Source organism: Ruditapes philippinarum, unplaced genomic scaffold, assembly GCF_026571515.1.
Source record: "Ruditapes philippinarum isolate M1 unplaced genomic scaffold, ASM2657151v2 ctg16832_1_1_1_1, whole genome shotgun sequence".
NCBI lineage: Eukaryota > Metazoa > Mollusca > Bivalvia > Venerida > Veneridae > Ruditapes > Ruditapes philippinarum.
In genome coordinates, this window is record NW_026852231.1 from 1 (window position 1) to 18,255 (window position 18,255).

The 18,255-nt window shown below is 32.5% G+C and overlaps 1 protein-coding gene across 1 annotated transcript; it reads left to right on the forward strand.

Annotated features, from left to right (window-relative positions):
* The first annotated feature begins 11,443 nt into the window (after positions 1-11,443).
* Positions 11,444-14,695, forward strand: LOC132753193 (interferon-induced very large GTPase 1-like). Its single transcript, XM_060743633.1, has one exon. It carries the CDS (start codon positions 11,444-11,446, stop codon positions 14,693-14,695), a length of 3,252 nt encoding a protein of 1,083 aa, XP_060599616.1.
* Positions 14,696-18,255: the final 3,560 nt, after the last annotated feature.

Genomic DNA, 18,255 nt, shown 5'->3' on the forward strand with positions numbered 1-18,255 from the left:
TTTCGATATTCAAACTTATCGTTGCCGGATCGGCACTTTTACGTTTGGCATTGGTAAAGCTGTTACTGGCGAGCATGTCTGCACGGAAGTTCTTGGACTATTTCGCACAATGGGATGTTTACTAATAATTGGAATGTTGCTCTTGATTGCTGGAGTGGAACCGAACCCAGGGCCGCGAGACATTGGTAAGTTGTATAAAAATAATTATCGTGTGCTAGGGGGGCATGGGCGGTAACTTTCACTTACCAGTACCGTCCATTAACAGGGTCAATCAAACCGAGTCTGCAACATTTTTAATTTTGCCGTGTTGAGTTTTCTTTAGAGATTCTGTTTTTCTCTAGTTTATAGTTTTATGACGATATATTTCATCTCGGACATTGAGTCTAATCGTCGCTTGTCTCTCGACGCGCATTTAAAATTCAATTAGGTTTAGTAGTCGGCCAGTTACTAATAAATCAGTAATTACTGACTTTTTATTCAGTTTTTTAGATTTTTTATAACTTGCTAAAAGGTTATGAAACCTGGTTGCATATGTTCAACATCAAAGAGAGACCTAAGAAACAGTGGTTGCGAACAGATCAAAGTGGTCAGTTTGCCAAAAAGACAACCATTACGTAAATGATGTTGTATGGGATTATTTATAATTCCACTGGGCCAATTGTTAAAGTATCTTGTTCATCTGGTCACACAGTCACTGAACAGTCCTTTCAAAAATTCTGCACTTGAAAATGTGAAAGCGATTAACAAGAAGAAGCATCTAAGTAATGAATAGTCAGGAGTCCATCTCAAACATGACAATATCTCATCGATTGTTACGTCTTTCTTGGAGTCAAAAATGTTAATGTTGTAATTCATCCTGATTTAAGTCCCGTGACTTATTTTAGTTTCCCAGCCTTAAGAAAAAAATACTTTCTGGTAAAGATTACCTTATCCGTTTGTTATTAGGGAATACTTTGAAGGTTTCAAATAGAATATCATTTTTATAAAACTTAGGAGTTACAAAAGTTGAACTCAGTGAAAAACTTATACAATAGACCTAGTATTCGCTTTCCGGTTAGCTTAATTGGTATGCGACCTGGGTTCAATTTCCGGACGGTGAAGATCATTTTCATTGTGATTGATTATGAAATCATCTCTACGGTCACTCTGCACTTTACCACTGCTCTGACATGCACAGAAAACTAGCTGTTCCTTATGATAAGGCATCTAGTACTTGTAAACTGCTTTACATCTTGCACAGAAATGGTGCATAGGTTGTTCTGTGATTGCATTCAAACGCATTTTACTTAAAGGGTGCATTATTCTACAACAGTGCACTCAAAATGTATGTCTAGATTCTAAACAACAACACCACATATTTAATCATGTCATTACATCGCATTCGGTTGATAATCTGCATACCCTTATCAATCACCCAGAAGTTTATCCGACAAATACACGTTTTGTCTTACTACTTTAAATGAGTCTTTCCTGTCAACTAAAACTAAATAATTTAATACGATGAAAATAAAGCACAAACACAAATTTATTAGTTCTACTATAAGAAGTATATGGAGAGCTGTCCTACCCGCCCCGGCGTCGACGTCCAGATTTCAGATAAAACGTTTCGTGCAATAAAATATCTCCCATGAACTTAGATTTTTTCCTTAAAAAGTGCTATTTTATGCCCTCCCTCCCCCTTCGAAGAAGAAGAGGCATATTGTTTTGCTTATATCGGCCGGTCTGTCTGTCGGTCTGTCCGTTGATAGACCACATGATTTTGGGATCACTAGTTCAAATAACAAAGACACAGAGGCGGCTTTAAATGTAAGAATGGTTTCCGCTTATTAACTTGACAAATTTTAACTCATATTGATAAGTCTTAATATGGTCACTAGTTCAAAGGTCAATGTCTTTTTATTTCAGATATAGATTGGTTATAACTTGTAGGTCGTTATTTTTCTTTTGTCCATGATAGAACACTTCCATATACCTGTTGTGGTGATGATAAAAATATGTTAATAGGTATTACTAAAAATAGAAGCAGGCCTCTATCCCACTTGGCATCATTGTTGTGGTGTTGAAAATTAAAAGCCTTATGTTTTCTTTAAATAAAATTTAGTTACTTATTACCTAATGTTCTTAGTTTGCTTAGGATTACTTTAATGAGATCTAATCGTCAGGATGACACCACCCTTTAAATGCAGATGGAAATAAAACACAATTGTTGAATACATTTAAATCTACCACATTTTTAATGAACTAAGTTTTTATTTACACTTAACTTAAAGAATTAAAAGTTACTTAAAACTAAACAAGTTTACAATATGTACTTTAATATAAACTGTTTTAATTTAACCAAAAATGTGAAAATCAGAAAAAAACTAGTTGAATTAAAGATTAAAAACAGTTGAAAGTTGTTTTAACTGTTATAAATGAAAATATGAAAAATAACCTTAATGATTCTGAATAGTAGCAAGCCCTGTTTTAATATATATGAACAAAAATAAAGATCTAATAATTCAAGATGGCTGCCACTTAAAACAAAGAGGAAATATTAATTAATCTTAGTTAATTCTGTTAAAAGAACTTACAATAATTACTCTAAGGTTCATTTAAATGCCAAAATGCCTAAAATAAATTAAATAATTAATTACTTAACCTTAGAGAGCTTTTAGAGATGTTACTTTCCCAAAAATTAGCAGCAGAATGTCAAAACTTCCTGAGATGCTTGTATAAATGGACTTCTGAGTCCCAGAGGGAGCTAGCATCTACCTACAGGTGGCACTGTATGTAACCACTTATCTGATTGGTCAAATTACAGCCAACAAGAATTTACTTAACAAATGCTCTAGGCTTATCAGTATTTTACATTTCTATTATAAAAATAGATTATGATTCATGGTAAAGTTTAACATGAAACAATATTAACATTTTCTACAAAAGATGATAATTATGACTAATTATTACAAAGTAATCAAAAGAATCAACATACTACTAAGACACTTAACTTTTTACAAACATATATTAATGCTAAATTAACAATATGTATCTCACTAAATTTAAAGTCCAGTATAAGTGAAAGTAGATCTATTCTATGCTTAGGCCATGCTAAGTTAATTACTGAATATTAAGTTCTTCAAAGTTACTCATTACAATTATAATCAACATTACACTAGTGAATGATAAGAATGTAATGTCTACAAAACAATACATGTTCAATATGATTAAACTTTAAAATAAACTTAAATCTAAGTTAAAATTTAAATCCTTAATATTACTTCAAAAATATATATGAAGTATGAAGTTTCTTGAGTAATAATACACAATATTATGTAATGATTACATAACCTGTTGTAGTTGGAATCCAACTTTACAGCATACCCATTTATGGCAAGTTTCTGTAACAAAATTACCAATAGTATGAGTCAAGATGTCACACAAACAACTCTTTAAACGTCTGTACAGCGGTAATAACTGAATTAAAGATATTGGTGTTCGGATGTATTTTCTTAGTTAGACCATTTTCTATCATTCTAGACAGTTTTCAAAACAAAATTCATCAGAATGTTGTTTTTTTATTTACCATTTTTTCAAACCAAATGGCGAAAGAACTCCCATGAAATAAATATTAGTTTTTACTCCGTCCACTTTTTAATTTATATTTTATATTTATTTTTAACAAATATTAAATATATTTGACTGATATAGCACCATATTTCATGTGTAAAATTAAATAAAAGAGGATAACATTTCTATTTCAAAAACATATTGTAATATTCAGTAATGATCTATTGCAAATTGCATACGTTTTAGCTAAATGCATTATTCATCAGTACAAACCATTATAAAACTACCGGAAGTGACGTCACAACGGAACATGCATTAATTAAACGCGCGAAACACGTTTTCACGTTATCATGTTGTCAATTTAAAATGTATTTCTTTCATTTGACTTCCAAAGATAGAAAAACGTGTCAAGAACATGTCGTAATATACTAAGGGTAATATCGAGTTTATTAGCAGAAATTAACCTATTGACATGATAAAACTTACACGGCTATCAAAACCCTCTATTAAGGTTTCTTTTAGTTTCAAGATAAAATACTTAATATAGAATCATTTTGATTTCTTCTGACTTTTCCATGTAAGAAGCCTGTGGTCCAGGAGTAAGATGCCCGATTGTGATATGTGCATATGACTAAATACATGTACTCGTACTATCTACACAAAAACAAAAGTATTAAAAAGCTCATTCCGTTTAGTGCTAATTAGGGTCTTTTAATCACTTTTCTTTTTTCTTTTGCTTTTAGATGAAATAGAAAGTACGATATTACTTACTGGGTTGACAGACAGAATGAATAAAGAAGTCATTGAAACTTTCTTTAATGGAATGGTTATTGATAAAGGAGGGGTTAGAAATGTCCAAATGAGCAAGGTTGACCGGTCAGCCATAATACAATTTGACAATGACAAAGGTATGTAGGCATTGTTATCGTTACATTATTATGTATTATATCAATAAATAGAACCTTCAAGTTGAATGTTATATTCCGTGAGTACTTTGCTTTAAATGAGTACAGTTCCATTGCTCTTGTTTGAAAATAATTAAATAATATTATGAAACGGTCATAATGATTGTCATGCCCCCGAAGGGCGGCATATTAAAATCGCACCGTCCGTCTGTCTGCCTGTCTGTTCGTCTGTCTGTCTGTGCGTTATCACTGCATTCGTGACGGGACAATATAACTTAGTCATACATTGAGGGATTTTGAAATAGTTTGGCACAGATGTGTATTACATCAAGACGATGTGTCGCCTTTAAGAATCACACCCCTAATCAAGGTCACACTACCATTTTGAAGTCCCCACTTACACAACAATCATGTCCAGAATGTAACTTTGTCAAGCATTGAGGGATTTTGAAATAACTTTTCAAAATGTCTATCACATGGCAGCGTTGTGTCATGTCTAAGATCCACGTCCCTTCTTCAAAGGTCAAGGTCACACTTATATTTTGAAGGTTCACGCTTACACAATTAGAGATTATAGTGACACACATTCGTGCCCGGACTATAATTTTGTCATGCATTGAAGAGTTTTGAAATAACTTGGCACAAATGTCTACCACATCAAAATGACGTGTTGTCAAGACGATGTGTCGCGTCCAAGAATTACGTCCCTACCTCAAAAGTCATAGTCACACTTACATTTTTGAAGTTTCACATTATCACAATAAGAGTTTATAGGTACACGCATTTGTGTCCGGACTGTAACTTTGTCATGCATCAAAGGATTTTAGAATAACTTTGAATTAATGTCAACCACATAAAAACGATGTGTCGCGTTTAAGAATCACGTCCAAGGTCACACAATCATTTTGAAGTCCCGACGTTACAAACAATCATATCCAGACTGTTACTTTGTCATGCATTGAGAGATTTTGAAATAACTTTGCATAGTGTCTATCACATGACAGTGTTGTGTCATGTCCAAGAACCACGTCCCTTCTTCAAAGGTCAAGGTCACACATATTTTGAAGGTTCATGCTAACACAATAAGAGATTATAGTTACACACATTCGTGTCCGGACTATAACTTTGTCATGCTTTGAAGAGTTTTAAAATAACTTGACACAAAAGTCTACCACATCAAGATGACATGTTGTGTGTAAGACCCATGTTCCTACCTCTAAAGTCAAGGTCACTCTAAAAACTTGAAAGTACTTATGCTCATAAGAAGAGTTTGTAGGTACACATAAGTTTTCAAACTGTAACATTGTCATGCATTGAAGGATTTTAAAATAACTTAGCATAAATGTCTAACACATCAAGATGATGTGACGCATCCAAGACCCTTGTCCCAAGGTGTTAATGCACTTCATTTCACAAGAACAAAATTAAGCCATTAGTTACTTTCATTCTCTTTTCCATACATAATACCTGAGTGCTTAAGAAACCTTGTCGGGGGCATTTGTCACTAGCGTGACAACTCTTGTTTTTTGTATCAGCTGCCAAACATGTTTTAGCAAAACCACAAATTTTACTACATGGTACACAAGTCATTGCGTCAGAATACAACGTGAATACTATAGAAGTTGAAGGATTATCTCCGGGAACTTCATCTGAAAACGACTTGATAAAGTATTTTGAAACACAGGAAATATCAGGAGGCGACGAAATAGAAAAAATCAGATGGAGTGAGAATAGAAGATCAGCACGTATAAAATTTAAGGGAGGATTTGGTATGCCTTCAATATTCACTTTAATTATTCAACATACAGTTTTAGAGTACATGTTTTTTATGCTCTCCGAAGATGGAGGAGAGGGGCACTGTCACCAGTCTGTCTGTCCTTCCAGCCGATTGTCCGTCCGTCTATCCATAACACTCTTGTCCGGAAAATACATTGAAAGCTATTGAAGGAATTTGATTAAAACTTCACACAATTATAGATGTGAGATGAAGTTCAGGGTCCAAAGATTGTAATTTTATGCTGCTTAATATTTAATCATCTCCCTCAATAACACTTACAAATGCTTAAAGAAATTTGTCCGGAGTATAATCCTAAATAATATGTAGAGTCTATTAAGAGATTTTGCAATGATACCATTACTCTACATTGTTAGTTGTTTTAATCACGTCCATAATAATGCATATTCAGAGAATAACCTGACAAGTATAAGCTGTTTGATTACAAGTTCATGCTAATGACAAAATTATATTAAATGGTTAGTTTTAGTTATATTAAGACATTCCATACTTTTATTTAGGAGTAACAAATATATTGAAGGCACCATCACATACTATACATGGAAAACCACTCACAATTAAATTGTTTGAGGGTTGTTTTGAAGAAACGTATGAAACTTCGTCGACAGATGATGATTCTAGTTCAGGTATTTTTTCTTATGGTTTGACTAGTTTCTGTTTTGCTTTGTTGTTAAGTCTCCCTATTTGTCATCAAATTTAGAAATTGAATATAATGGCTATTTATTAGTAACTAACTTGTTTAATAGGAACAATATATAAACGCGCCTGCTATAGATATAACACCTAAATCACCACAAAATTTGTTTTGCATTTTTAGTTTAACGTAATCATTTGAAATTTCTAAATTTTAGGCCTTTAAGGTGACAACAGACACTTTCCGTGGTACTCACACAAATGTCATTTAAACAAAGTTATTTTAGTAATAATTGTTATTCATTTAATCTTTGTGCATTAAATGTCGTTGATCATCATAAAAAATAACATATTTGAAAAAAATGCCTTTGTAAATGATTGATTTTGAATAAAAATCCTAAAATTTTAAATCGTCATATCAAAGTCATTTTTAAATTTTTTGTCATCAAACTTTTGGAAAATAACCATACTTATATTATCTAGGGAACCGTGTCTCAAATTTTTTCTATCTTTTCTCAAAAAAATATTACGTAACGTCAAACATTTTATGCGACTTTTTTCACCATACATATTACGTAATTAAAGATAATTAAGTCGCCTATTGAGCAAACAAAAATCCCTGACATGGTTCCCTCCGTAAATAAATTTCCTTTCATAAGCTTTAAACCGCATGTTAATTGCTTGATTATTAAAAAAGTTATGCCGATTCAAAGTTAGTCCCACCCGCATCAAACGAAGTGTCATAAATCCGCTGTTCTCTCTCGGACCCCTACGTTTCACGCTAAATAATTGCATAATACACAAATATCGCACCAGAGAGGGTCACAAGTTGCGGTAACATACTCTAACAACATTTTATGACCCAGTGACATCTGACCAATTAAAAAGCTGCTGATTAATATCAGTTTATAGCCGAAATTTCTTCAATTCTTAACGTGATTTACTGTTCGTCTGGTATCTGTCGCACATGTCACGTGACTATCGGTAAAATTTGAGGCACTCAGTGGGGGGAAAGGGAACGCATTTGCGCACCGCTAGCGGGGTATTTAATTGTTTCCTTTTTGAAGTTTATTATTATTATCATCAGCATTATTATTGTATTATACCAGTGTCACTCTGCCTGTGTATTCGTGTATGAAATTCCGTTAAAATATAAAATAAAATAACAAAAAACTAAGCTCCTGGCAGTCTTTTAAAGTCCATGGTAGATGTACAAATAAGAACGGGATATTACATATATTTTTTCCACCAAATTGATGATGCTTCACATATTTTAATAGAAATAAAAGGTATTACTCGATCATTATGATCTGGCCTTCTTGACTTCTATTATGAATATCATCTATGCACGGCATAGAGATCCAGTTTCTACCGGGATAGACAATAAATTTCATACTTTGTCCCAGATTTATTAGTACTGTGTCGGATTTACTGTTCACTGAGAATATATTTTAATATCTTTTTTTATTTATAGAGAAATAATCATCCTTAGACAATTTAAAATGGTTTAGAAATTGGTCAGGGACACCTTACCACAAGTCACATAGGCGTTCACATAAAAAAAATGTTGTCTGTTTTTGTTGTTGTTTTACTTAACATTGTTAGAAAACGAGGTTGAATGTAAAGTAAGCCCTTGAATCCGTACAAAAGTCTATCAGCTCAACGTAATATCTATCAGATTAACGGGACAGACAAATTATTTTCACACATTATGGATATTTTAGCAACTACATTTTTAATCAACCCCGTGGTCGTGCGATTTGCCGCTATGCTTAATTATTTATGTTTCATACATTATGTTACGTACATTGGCCGACAATTTCTTAATTTATAAAAAAGGCTAGATGTTGAGATATTCATAAACGATGTACGTTAGTTGTACGATACATGTATTACGAGAAGTATGAACCAGTATGGACCTGTAATTCACGGATATATGGAACTACCGATTTCCCTCATTGATGCCTCAACAGGGGGCGGAGTGTTATCGATAATCGACAGGTTACGCGAATAGCAGATACAAATAGTATAGGTTACCGTTTTAAAACGTTTAAAAACACATTTTTTGGACTAACTGCTTCCAAAATTAAATCACGAATGTGTTCAGAAAAGGTTGATAAATCTACTTAGCAAAAATCTCATTTTAGGTATTTTTAGTGATAATTGACTCCGTTGTCACCTTAAAGTAACATTAGGTCGTCATTTATGCACTCTACTTTTTGTTTCTTTCATTTATTTTCTTTCTCGCAAAAAAGGACAGTACAAAAAGTACGACAATTTGACAAAAAATAGTAATCGTGTCTTATTTTTGTGGTGTATTTGTAGAGAAGTGACAATATGAAAACACGAAACTTACGATACAAAATGTTTAACAATGTGAATGAAAAATGAGAAAAAATGCAAGAAGAAAAAAGGCGAAAATCCGATTATGCAATAATGCGAGAAAGAAAATGCAAATATGCGTTAAAGCTGCATTAAATAAATTTCATAAAAAAAGAGAAAAAAACTACATTTAGTTAATTAAATGCGTTTCATATCGACTCATGTTCTTATGTTGGTGTCCAGACAACCAAAATGAGTTTTATGAGCAGCATGAGATTCTGCAACCTCACTGTGGCGAAATCGGAAGTACAATTTCTATTTGCATTAGAAACACCGCCTCTTGGGTCATACTTACATCAATAGAATATCATCAACCATTTTTAAGTAGCAGTTCGAATTAAAAGGTGGTATATAATGTGTGGTATACTTGTCTAATTTTGATGTCTCTCCGGTCTTTGGACATCGACCTTGCGAAAATGCAACAAAACGAAACTATGACAGTGTCATAATTGTCGTCCCTTCGTGTTTTAGAATTAATGTGGCAAAAGGCGAAAATGCGACATGGCGTAAATTAGCCACTAAAAGGGCGGTAAAGTCATTTTATCAATTATCTTAATATTGATACATTGCAATGTGAAACATCGGATTGAGCATGTCTTTTTTTGAAACAGGTAGCAGTCTGGAACAAATGACGTTGATAAAGTCCGAATTCGATAAACTAAAAGAACTCATGGGCTTGAAAAACATGCTTACACTTTCTGACGTTATCGCATTTGACCCTGCTAAGAATTTAGAAACTAATGTGACGTTTGAAGACCTGCCAATGCGTCTTTTGAGAGGTATTGTCTATGTGAATTGCAATATTAGAGATAATATTCTGTCTGACCTACCAATGAACGAATGTGACAGCGAATGCAACTTGGAAGAGAATTTTGATGACTTTTTTTATGACGACAACGAAGAAGAGCGGAATGATGAACGAAGTGTAAGCCCTGCTGACATATTTTTTGTCGTTTTGCAGTTTTGTGATCCAATCTTGACACAGATCTTGTTTAAAAAATTGTATCTTTGCAAAAAGTCTCTCCCTTTTTTGAGCATACAATTTAATGAAAATTTAAACAAGCCAAAGTTATCAATTTGGCCATTAAGAACATTACAGGTAGAAACGGTTCTTTCTATAAATAATCAACAGCCAAAAGAAACTGAAATTTGTGTCCTTGATTTACCTACAATCGTTGTAACTTTTGCCCGCTTTGGACGTCCAAGATTTTCGAAATCAAATCTATTAAATGCACTTTTGTCAGATAAGGGTGCAAACACATTTTACAGTAAAGAGTGCAAGCATGGTTCAACAGAAAGAAAGGTAACACAAGGATTGGTAGAAATATCCTGGCTACTTCAAGTCGGTAAAAAAGATGACAAATTTGATAATTCCATAACATTTTTGAATTGCAGGGGGTGTATTGGATCATATAAAAGTTTTTCTGTCTTACAACCTGTATCACAACTCACAGATGTTCTCGTTATTTTTGTTGATTTGTCGTCATTGAGAGAAAAATTAACTGAATTACATAATCTTTTGACTTCTTTTTCTGCTATTATAGTTGTCATTGCAAATCCTTTGAAACGAACCGACCAAACTCTTGTGACTTCGCTGAAAAATAAATTGAATGTAAAAGAAATACTTAAAACTGTTACAGGTTCCAAAGAAAGAAGTGTTTTAGAAATGTCTTCTGCTTTACACAAAAGCTTGAATAATTCAATAAAAGAAATTAATAACTGTACACTTGCAGATCGAATACAAAAGCTAAGATCTGTATCTGAATTAACATTTGACGAGGATTTTGAACTGTTTACAAAAAGTAAATACATGGCATTGCAAATGATTCAACATATGCAGCGTGCTAGCGATAAACTTTTGAGAAGCGTCGTTACCCCTATTCAATGGAATATTGCTTATAAACTTGGATCGCTAACAAAATTACTGCATAGACTACAAAAAGATGACCAAAATGTACACATACAACAGGAAATAAATGAAATAAGATATCGGCTACTTTTCAATGTAACTTCTTCCATGAAATGCTTTACTAACTTCTTAGTTGACATGAGTAATCCTTCACTTAAACATATGTTTTTAGCATGGCTCAAAATACTCATATTTGAAAAAAAATCAAAATATTTACTGTCACTCATCAATAGCAACATTGATAACAAGGCGAAACTAGATTGTGAACGCATGCGTAAGGATGAATCCTCAAAAAAAGAGATAAAAGACATTGAACAACGCATAATAGCCTCAGATAATGAAATCGATGATTTGACCTTAAATGTAGACCATCTATTTAGAGAATTGGGATATATTTATGAAACATCTTTGGTGCTTAAAAGGGAGATTAGGGGAATGCCGCCCTATCAAGATGTTGCAATTGCTGTGGCCGATCTACTAATATCAGGTATGACATTGGAGTTAATAGATGGTGATAGATTTCTATTGCCAGTTGAATGGATCAAATTAGTTTTTCGAGCTGTGTCAAACAAGATAGGAAGAAACAATGTTTTGTCTATTTCTGTACTAGGTTTGCAAAGTTCTGGAAAGTCAACAATGTTAAACTCAATGTTTGGAACTCAATTCTTAGCGAGTGTTGGACGGTGCACAAAGGGTATTAACATGCAACTTATTCCCATCAAAAAAGAAGAAAAATCTTCAGGTTGTCCTTTCAATTTTATATTCCTTCTCGATACTGAGGGTTTACGGGCACCCGAGTTTTGTGACCGTAAATTAGATCATGATAATGAACTTGCTACATTTATAGCTGGAATTGGTGATATTACAATTCTTAATATCAAAGGCGAGAATTTAAGCGAAATAAATGATATTTTGCATGTTGTGGTTCACGCATTTTTGCGGCTTAAACTTGCAAATGAGAATCTAGATATAAGAAAGCAATGCTATTTTGTGCATCAAAATGTTACAAATATTCTTGCTTCTGAAAAGAAAAGACGAGGATTAGAAATATTCCATAAAACGTTAGACACAGCAACGAAAGATGCCGCTGAGATTGAAGGAATTCTTGACGTAGTTTCCTTTAACGAGATTATCGAGTTCGACATAAATACCCACGTGTGGCACATGCCTAATCTTTGGCAAGGAAGTCCCCCAATGGAATTTGTAAATGCTGAATACAGCAAAGGGGTTTTTAATATCAAACAAAGTATCATCCGAAACGCAATACAAATGAAGTATAAATCCTTTAAATCTTTAAATGATACCATGACACATGCAGGCGATCTATGGGAAGGAGTTTTGAGTGACAATTTTGTATTTGCATTTAGAAATTCATTAGAAATTAAGGCATATATCAAATTAACAGAACAGTTAAACAGCTTATATCGAATAGTCGAAAACAGAGAAAATGATACTTTTATTTCGACCGCATTCACAAAGTCATCCGTTTGTGAAACAGCCGCTATTCTCAGTACTGAAATGGAACAGCTTATGCTTGAAGTCAAAGACAGCGTAAGAAGAGCGGAAGATTTCCTGAGTAGTGAGTTGCAGAAATCCATTGATGATGATGAAAACAGAGAAATAACTGAAAAATGGCGTGAACCAATGCTATATCAAATCAAAGATTTTTGTAAGGATTTGAAACATAATATCAACAATGAAATATCAAGAATATTTAGGAAGCAAAATTTAACAATATTGACATCTGATCTAAAACTAGAAAAAGAGTTTCATGAAAAATCAATTCAAGTAGCAAATGAACTAAAAACTTCAGTTTGGAAAGAAGCAGACGTTACAAGCAAATTTGAAGAAATCTGGAGGACTGTGTTTGTAAATGAATATTCAAGCCATTCCAAGGTAGATGTAACTAAAGCTTTTGATGATGCTATTTCAAAGCAATATGAAAGGGAAAGGCCGATTTTGTCGGCGCAGCAGAAGTCATATCAGAAATTGCCAATAAGCAAAACATCATGTTCAAAATTGTGTGGAACGTTTAGAGAAATTGGAGTATGTACAGACGATTATGTAACTTCAAAAATCAGTTTCATGCCTAAGACAAAACAAAGAAGTCGCGATTTTGAGAATGCAAATGACAAAGCTGAAAAAATGTTTGAAATAATTGATCAACTGATAAATGGGTACTGCACTGAAAATTCTGAAGTAACAAATTCACATATTTGTGAATTTGTACATAAAGTTGATGATATTTCAAAAAGGTATCAAACAACTTGGTCTTGGAGCAGTAAGTTTAGGGTACGTTTAATAGTTCATATTCATGCATGTGCTGAAAACTCTTTCAAGAAACATAATTCGATATTTTTACAGATTATTGACATCCGACTGGAGCAAAAAAAGGCAAAAGGCCTACAAATTTTTAAAGCCCATATCGATCATCGTGAAGCGGAGGAAAAGGCTGCAATTGAATTCATAAGTATTATTGAAACTAAAATAAGACAAATTGCATCTACAAATATATCATTTCAGGTTACATCAGCTCTTTGTGATGTTATTCCAACCGTTAAATACCATTTGATTGTTGAAATCTTGACAGAGCTTGCAAGAAATGAAAATTTCGATGACTTTATTCTCTATAATTCAGGTCCTGAAAATTTTGCTGCTCGATGGATATTTAACAGGGCACAACAATTTCTTTTTAGAAAAGATAAAACTATCAAAAGCAAATACTCTGAAATTGCTTGTTTTCAAATTCACATCCCATTAGATAGTGTTAGGAGCTCTGTATTTGAGAGCGTTAAGAAAAGTATTGCATCTGATTCGTCGTTCGATAAATGGATAAAGTCGTTTGTGGACAGTGAAGAGAAATGTGGGACAACTGTAAAGAGTTTCGAGTTGATGAAGTCTATGTTACAGCACGATATAGATTTTACATGTTTACAAGAATGTATTGTCAAAAAGCTTGAAGATTTAAAACTTGATTTGGAAAACGAATATGAAGCGGTAGATGAAAATTCCGTAAAATGGGACGGAAGAGATCCGATACAGTATGTTGTAGAAAATGTATGGGGTTGCAAAGCTAGCTGTCCTTTTTGTGGCGAACCTTGTGCTTATGGCAAAACGCACGCAGGAAGAAAACACTATGCTCTACAGCACAAGCCCAAAGGCATAAAAGGACATTATAATCCTGACGGAAAAGAAGCCAGCATAACTACTTGCAATGTCGATATCCAAATGAGAAACAAATATTTTCCATGTAAACTTATCAACTATGTCTGTTCAAATAAAAGAGGAGAGTGTGGGGAAAAAGAGCATAAATTTTTTGACTACCGAGATCTCTTTCCAAAATGGGACATCAAGCCTGGAACAACAGTTGAAAGCTGTTCAAAGTTTTGGGCGTGGTTCATGGTTCACTTTAAAAGGCGCATTTCGAGGAAATTTCTTATAAAGGTGAACAAAATACCTCCCTATTGGCAGAACATTTCAAAAGACGACGCGATTGATAGCTTACACCTTATATATTCTTAGGGCTAAGCGAAAAAACATACAAAATCGATCTTTAGTAGAAATTATTGAAGTACGTCATGATTAATTTTTTCATGCTTTTAACTTACTTGTTCACGGGCTCATAAATAATCTACATAAGCTTAAAATGTTTCGTTCGGAAAGCGAAAATATTTTAATCAAAGAAATTTGTTAAAACCTATGAAATCCTTACTGAATATGTCTAATTTGAATAAAGAAATGAATTAACTGTATATTGGAAGTCGCTTTCACTTTTACAGGACAAGTAAGTTGGTCTTTTCTTAAAAAATCTGCCAGTTTTTTTAACGTCACTTTACGTCGTATATTCATAGTGTGACCACCTAAAGCGTGTAGAGTTTTAAACATGACATATCAACTTTGTGTGAAGTAAAAGAATGTTTATTTTATTTTATATTTACAAAGAGACTGTGTAGCAATTACCAGTAATTCCTGATATCAAATTTGAACATAGTATATCTTTAATGAATTGTACAGTAAGCTTGATTGATATCGAACCTTGATGCAGGTGGCGGTTTCTATTAAATAAATCGTGTTTTGGTCAGATTTACGTAAAACCTTTGCGTTATCATTATTTGAAAATATTTTCTGAATTCCCTTAGTGAATTCAGCAGATAAGTGCATTTAACTTACATTGTATGTCATAAATGTCTTGCTTACATGGGTACAGCAAACAGATATCACTGACACAAATAAGTAATAGATTTTACTGAAGACTGTTAAACAAAAGCGTAGTGATCAAACGTTTTTCGGAAATTGTTCGCAAGAAAAAGTGTTATATTTCTTTTTATTGATGACATAAAAATATAACTATTACAAATATTTTGGGTTGTCAAAAGTTTTATAGAAATTTTGAAAATTGAAGAGAAAATATTGCGAAGCATAGAATAGTATGTCAATCAGTATAACGACCAATCAGTGGACGAATTTAAGGCATTGTTGTTTGAAAAAGTAAATACTAGTGAAAGGGTTGTAACTGTTTGGCTGTTTAATCAAAATATAATTCTACCGTCAATGAAATCGTTTCCTCTTAAATTTGTCAAAATGAATCATCACTTTGTATGCGCAATAATGGAGATTCTTTTCTGCAAATATGTTTGCAGTATACGTTATGCTTCCAGATTTATGCTTATTTTTCATTACAAAATAAATATGTCTTTATAAAGTTAAATTTTTGTGAAGTGAATACAGAAAGTAATTATTATTTTGAAAACAACACTTATCATCAACGTGATAAATTCTGCAAAATCTGTTATGTATCGCACATAACATGTACATTATTACTGTTATCGTGAACTTTTTGCTTTTTTTTTACTTTTTAAGAACTTTTTCTTAAGTTTGATTTTCATTTTCTGAACTGTTTTTATTCATCTGGTGGCATGCAGTTTTAAGAAGTGATAAAGGGACTTCTGTAATGGCATTGCCATCGGAGTTCCATTTTTGATGTTGTTTGTTCGTTTGTTTTTGTTTGTTTTTGTTTAATAATTGTAGATGAATTTCTCTATTTGCTATCATCACAACTATATAACTGCAAATCGGCTCTTACTCGGCAGTAATTAGTGTAGCCACTTTTTTATGAAGAAACCAGTGCTGATTGTGAAAATTGTGATTGATATATTTTAATTAGCCATGTCAGGTGTTTCTAAAAAGGCTGATAACACTGTAGCGATGTGAGGATACATTCAAATTTATTACATAGCTAATACACGTGAAGCTCAGCTCGCAGAGACAAATTAGTTTGATATCCTTTTAACTCTAAGAAAAATGTCAATTAATAATTGCTGACTGTTTATATTTTCTAGAAAAAGTAAGCAAAACATTATTTTGTTTCATATGACAGGAATGAATTGCATTAACAATCCGAGGTATTGTTGAAAACTCATTGTTTTACATGCCAGAGTAAGTAATTTGACCACATCCTTGTTTGTACGTGACTGCTGGGGAAAAACAATGCCATGCTTAATTAAAGAGGTGACACTTTCTATATCTTTATCTGATATCGAGTTGTAAGAGCCGATTTGCAGTAATACGGGTAAGAGTTTGATAAAAATAAGACTCCCTACGGTCGTCTTAATACAAACTCTTACCCATACATAAACTTCTTATCAATATCATATTACTCGTCATATTTTACCTGTATTAGAACATTCTAATGTAATTTAAAATTTTTAAACTTTTAAACGTTTGCTTTGTATTTTTTTAAACGATTTTCCTTTTTTATTTTGATCATTATACCATTTTTGTATAAAATGATGCTTTTTTATAGAACGTACAGTTATATCGCTTTAAATTTCCATTTGGAATATGTTTACCTTCTGAATAGCACTAGTGTAAATTGTAAACTTTACCGCTATGTATACTTATGATTAATTTGCATCAAATTCTCAGGTTTTGTCGCAACTAACTCTTTCGGTGCTTTGATTTGTTTTATGAGTAACATCATCATCTTTATCATCATCTTCATTATCATCATCATAAACATCATCATTATCATCATCATAATCGGTATAACTTAGAAAAAATGGGAAGAATTTTTCTATGTGGACTTTGAATGGTAAACACTTTATTGTGTTCCTACAATATTCTTTAGGTGTGAAAAAACCTATGCAGAATTGATAACAACTTTACCTTGTACATTTATACTGACTTTTTATATGTATTTAACTTACTTAATTATATATGAAGGTAATATAAGACCTGGCAAAAAATTCCTATTAAATTTAATATACTCGGTAACTGTAGGGATGCATGGATTCTTACTAGTATAAAGATGTGTATTATCAGATATATTAATACATTGTTTGTAAAAGTAAAAAACGGACGCAAATGAAGACATGTACTTTATTCTGAATATACTATCATAATATGAAAATGTGATGATTTTTTTTTACAATTTACAAACAAATAAGATATGACTTTGCAATTGTTATCGACAATGAAAAAATACAGCCTATTTAAATGTCTGACATGAATATTTTCTATATTTGTATAAGTATACTTTAATATGCCCTGGTGTATCTAACATTTAGTTTGTTATTTTTAGTTGTTGAACTCGGATTTTGATATGTCTAAGCAATAGTAGGATGTATAGATATTTTACTCTCATTAAATCCTACTGATTAATCTTAATAAACTAATACATGTCTATCATTAATTGTTATATAATATATAAATAGCTGTCATTTTTTGTTTTCTAAAACTTGATTTCCAGCCGGATTTTCTCCTCAAAATATATTTTCTAGAAATCCCAGAAAGACGCGAGACTATGACGTGACGTCACGCCAAGTTCGTTGTTATTCTTCTGAAAAAAATCGTTGGGTGACTCGTAAATAAGAGTCAAATTAGTCTATTTTTGTTACCGTCTTTAAATTTTTAAGAACACTACAAATTAGCGTGCCAATGGCCAAGACAGGGTCAAATTATGGAAAATATAGACAAGCTGAAATTTAAAATTTTCGATTTCCGTCTTATGCAATGACAGATTTGATAAGCCATATAAAAAATATTTATAAATTATATAATAAATCGCCTCGGTCAATATCAAT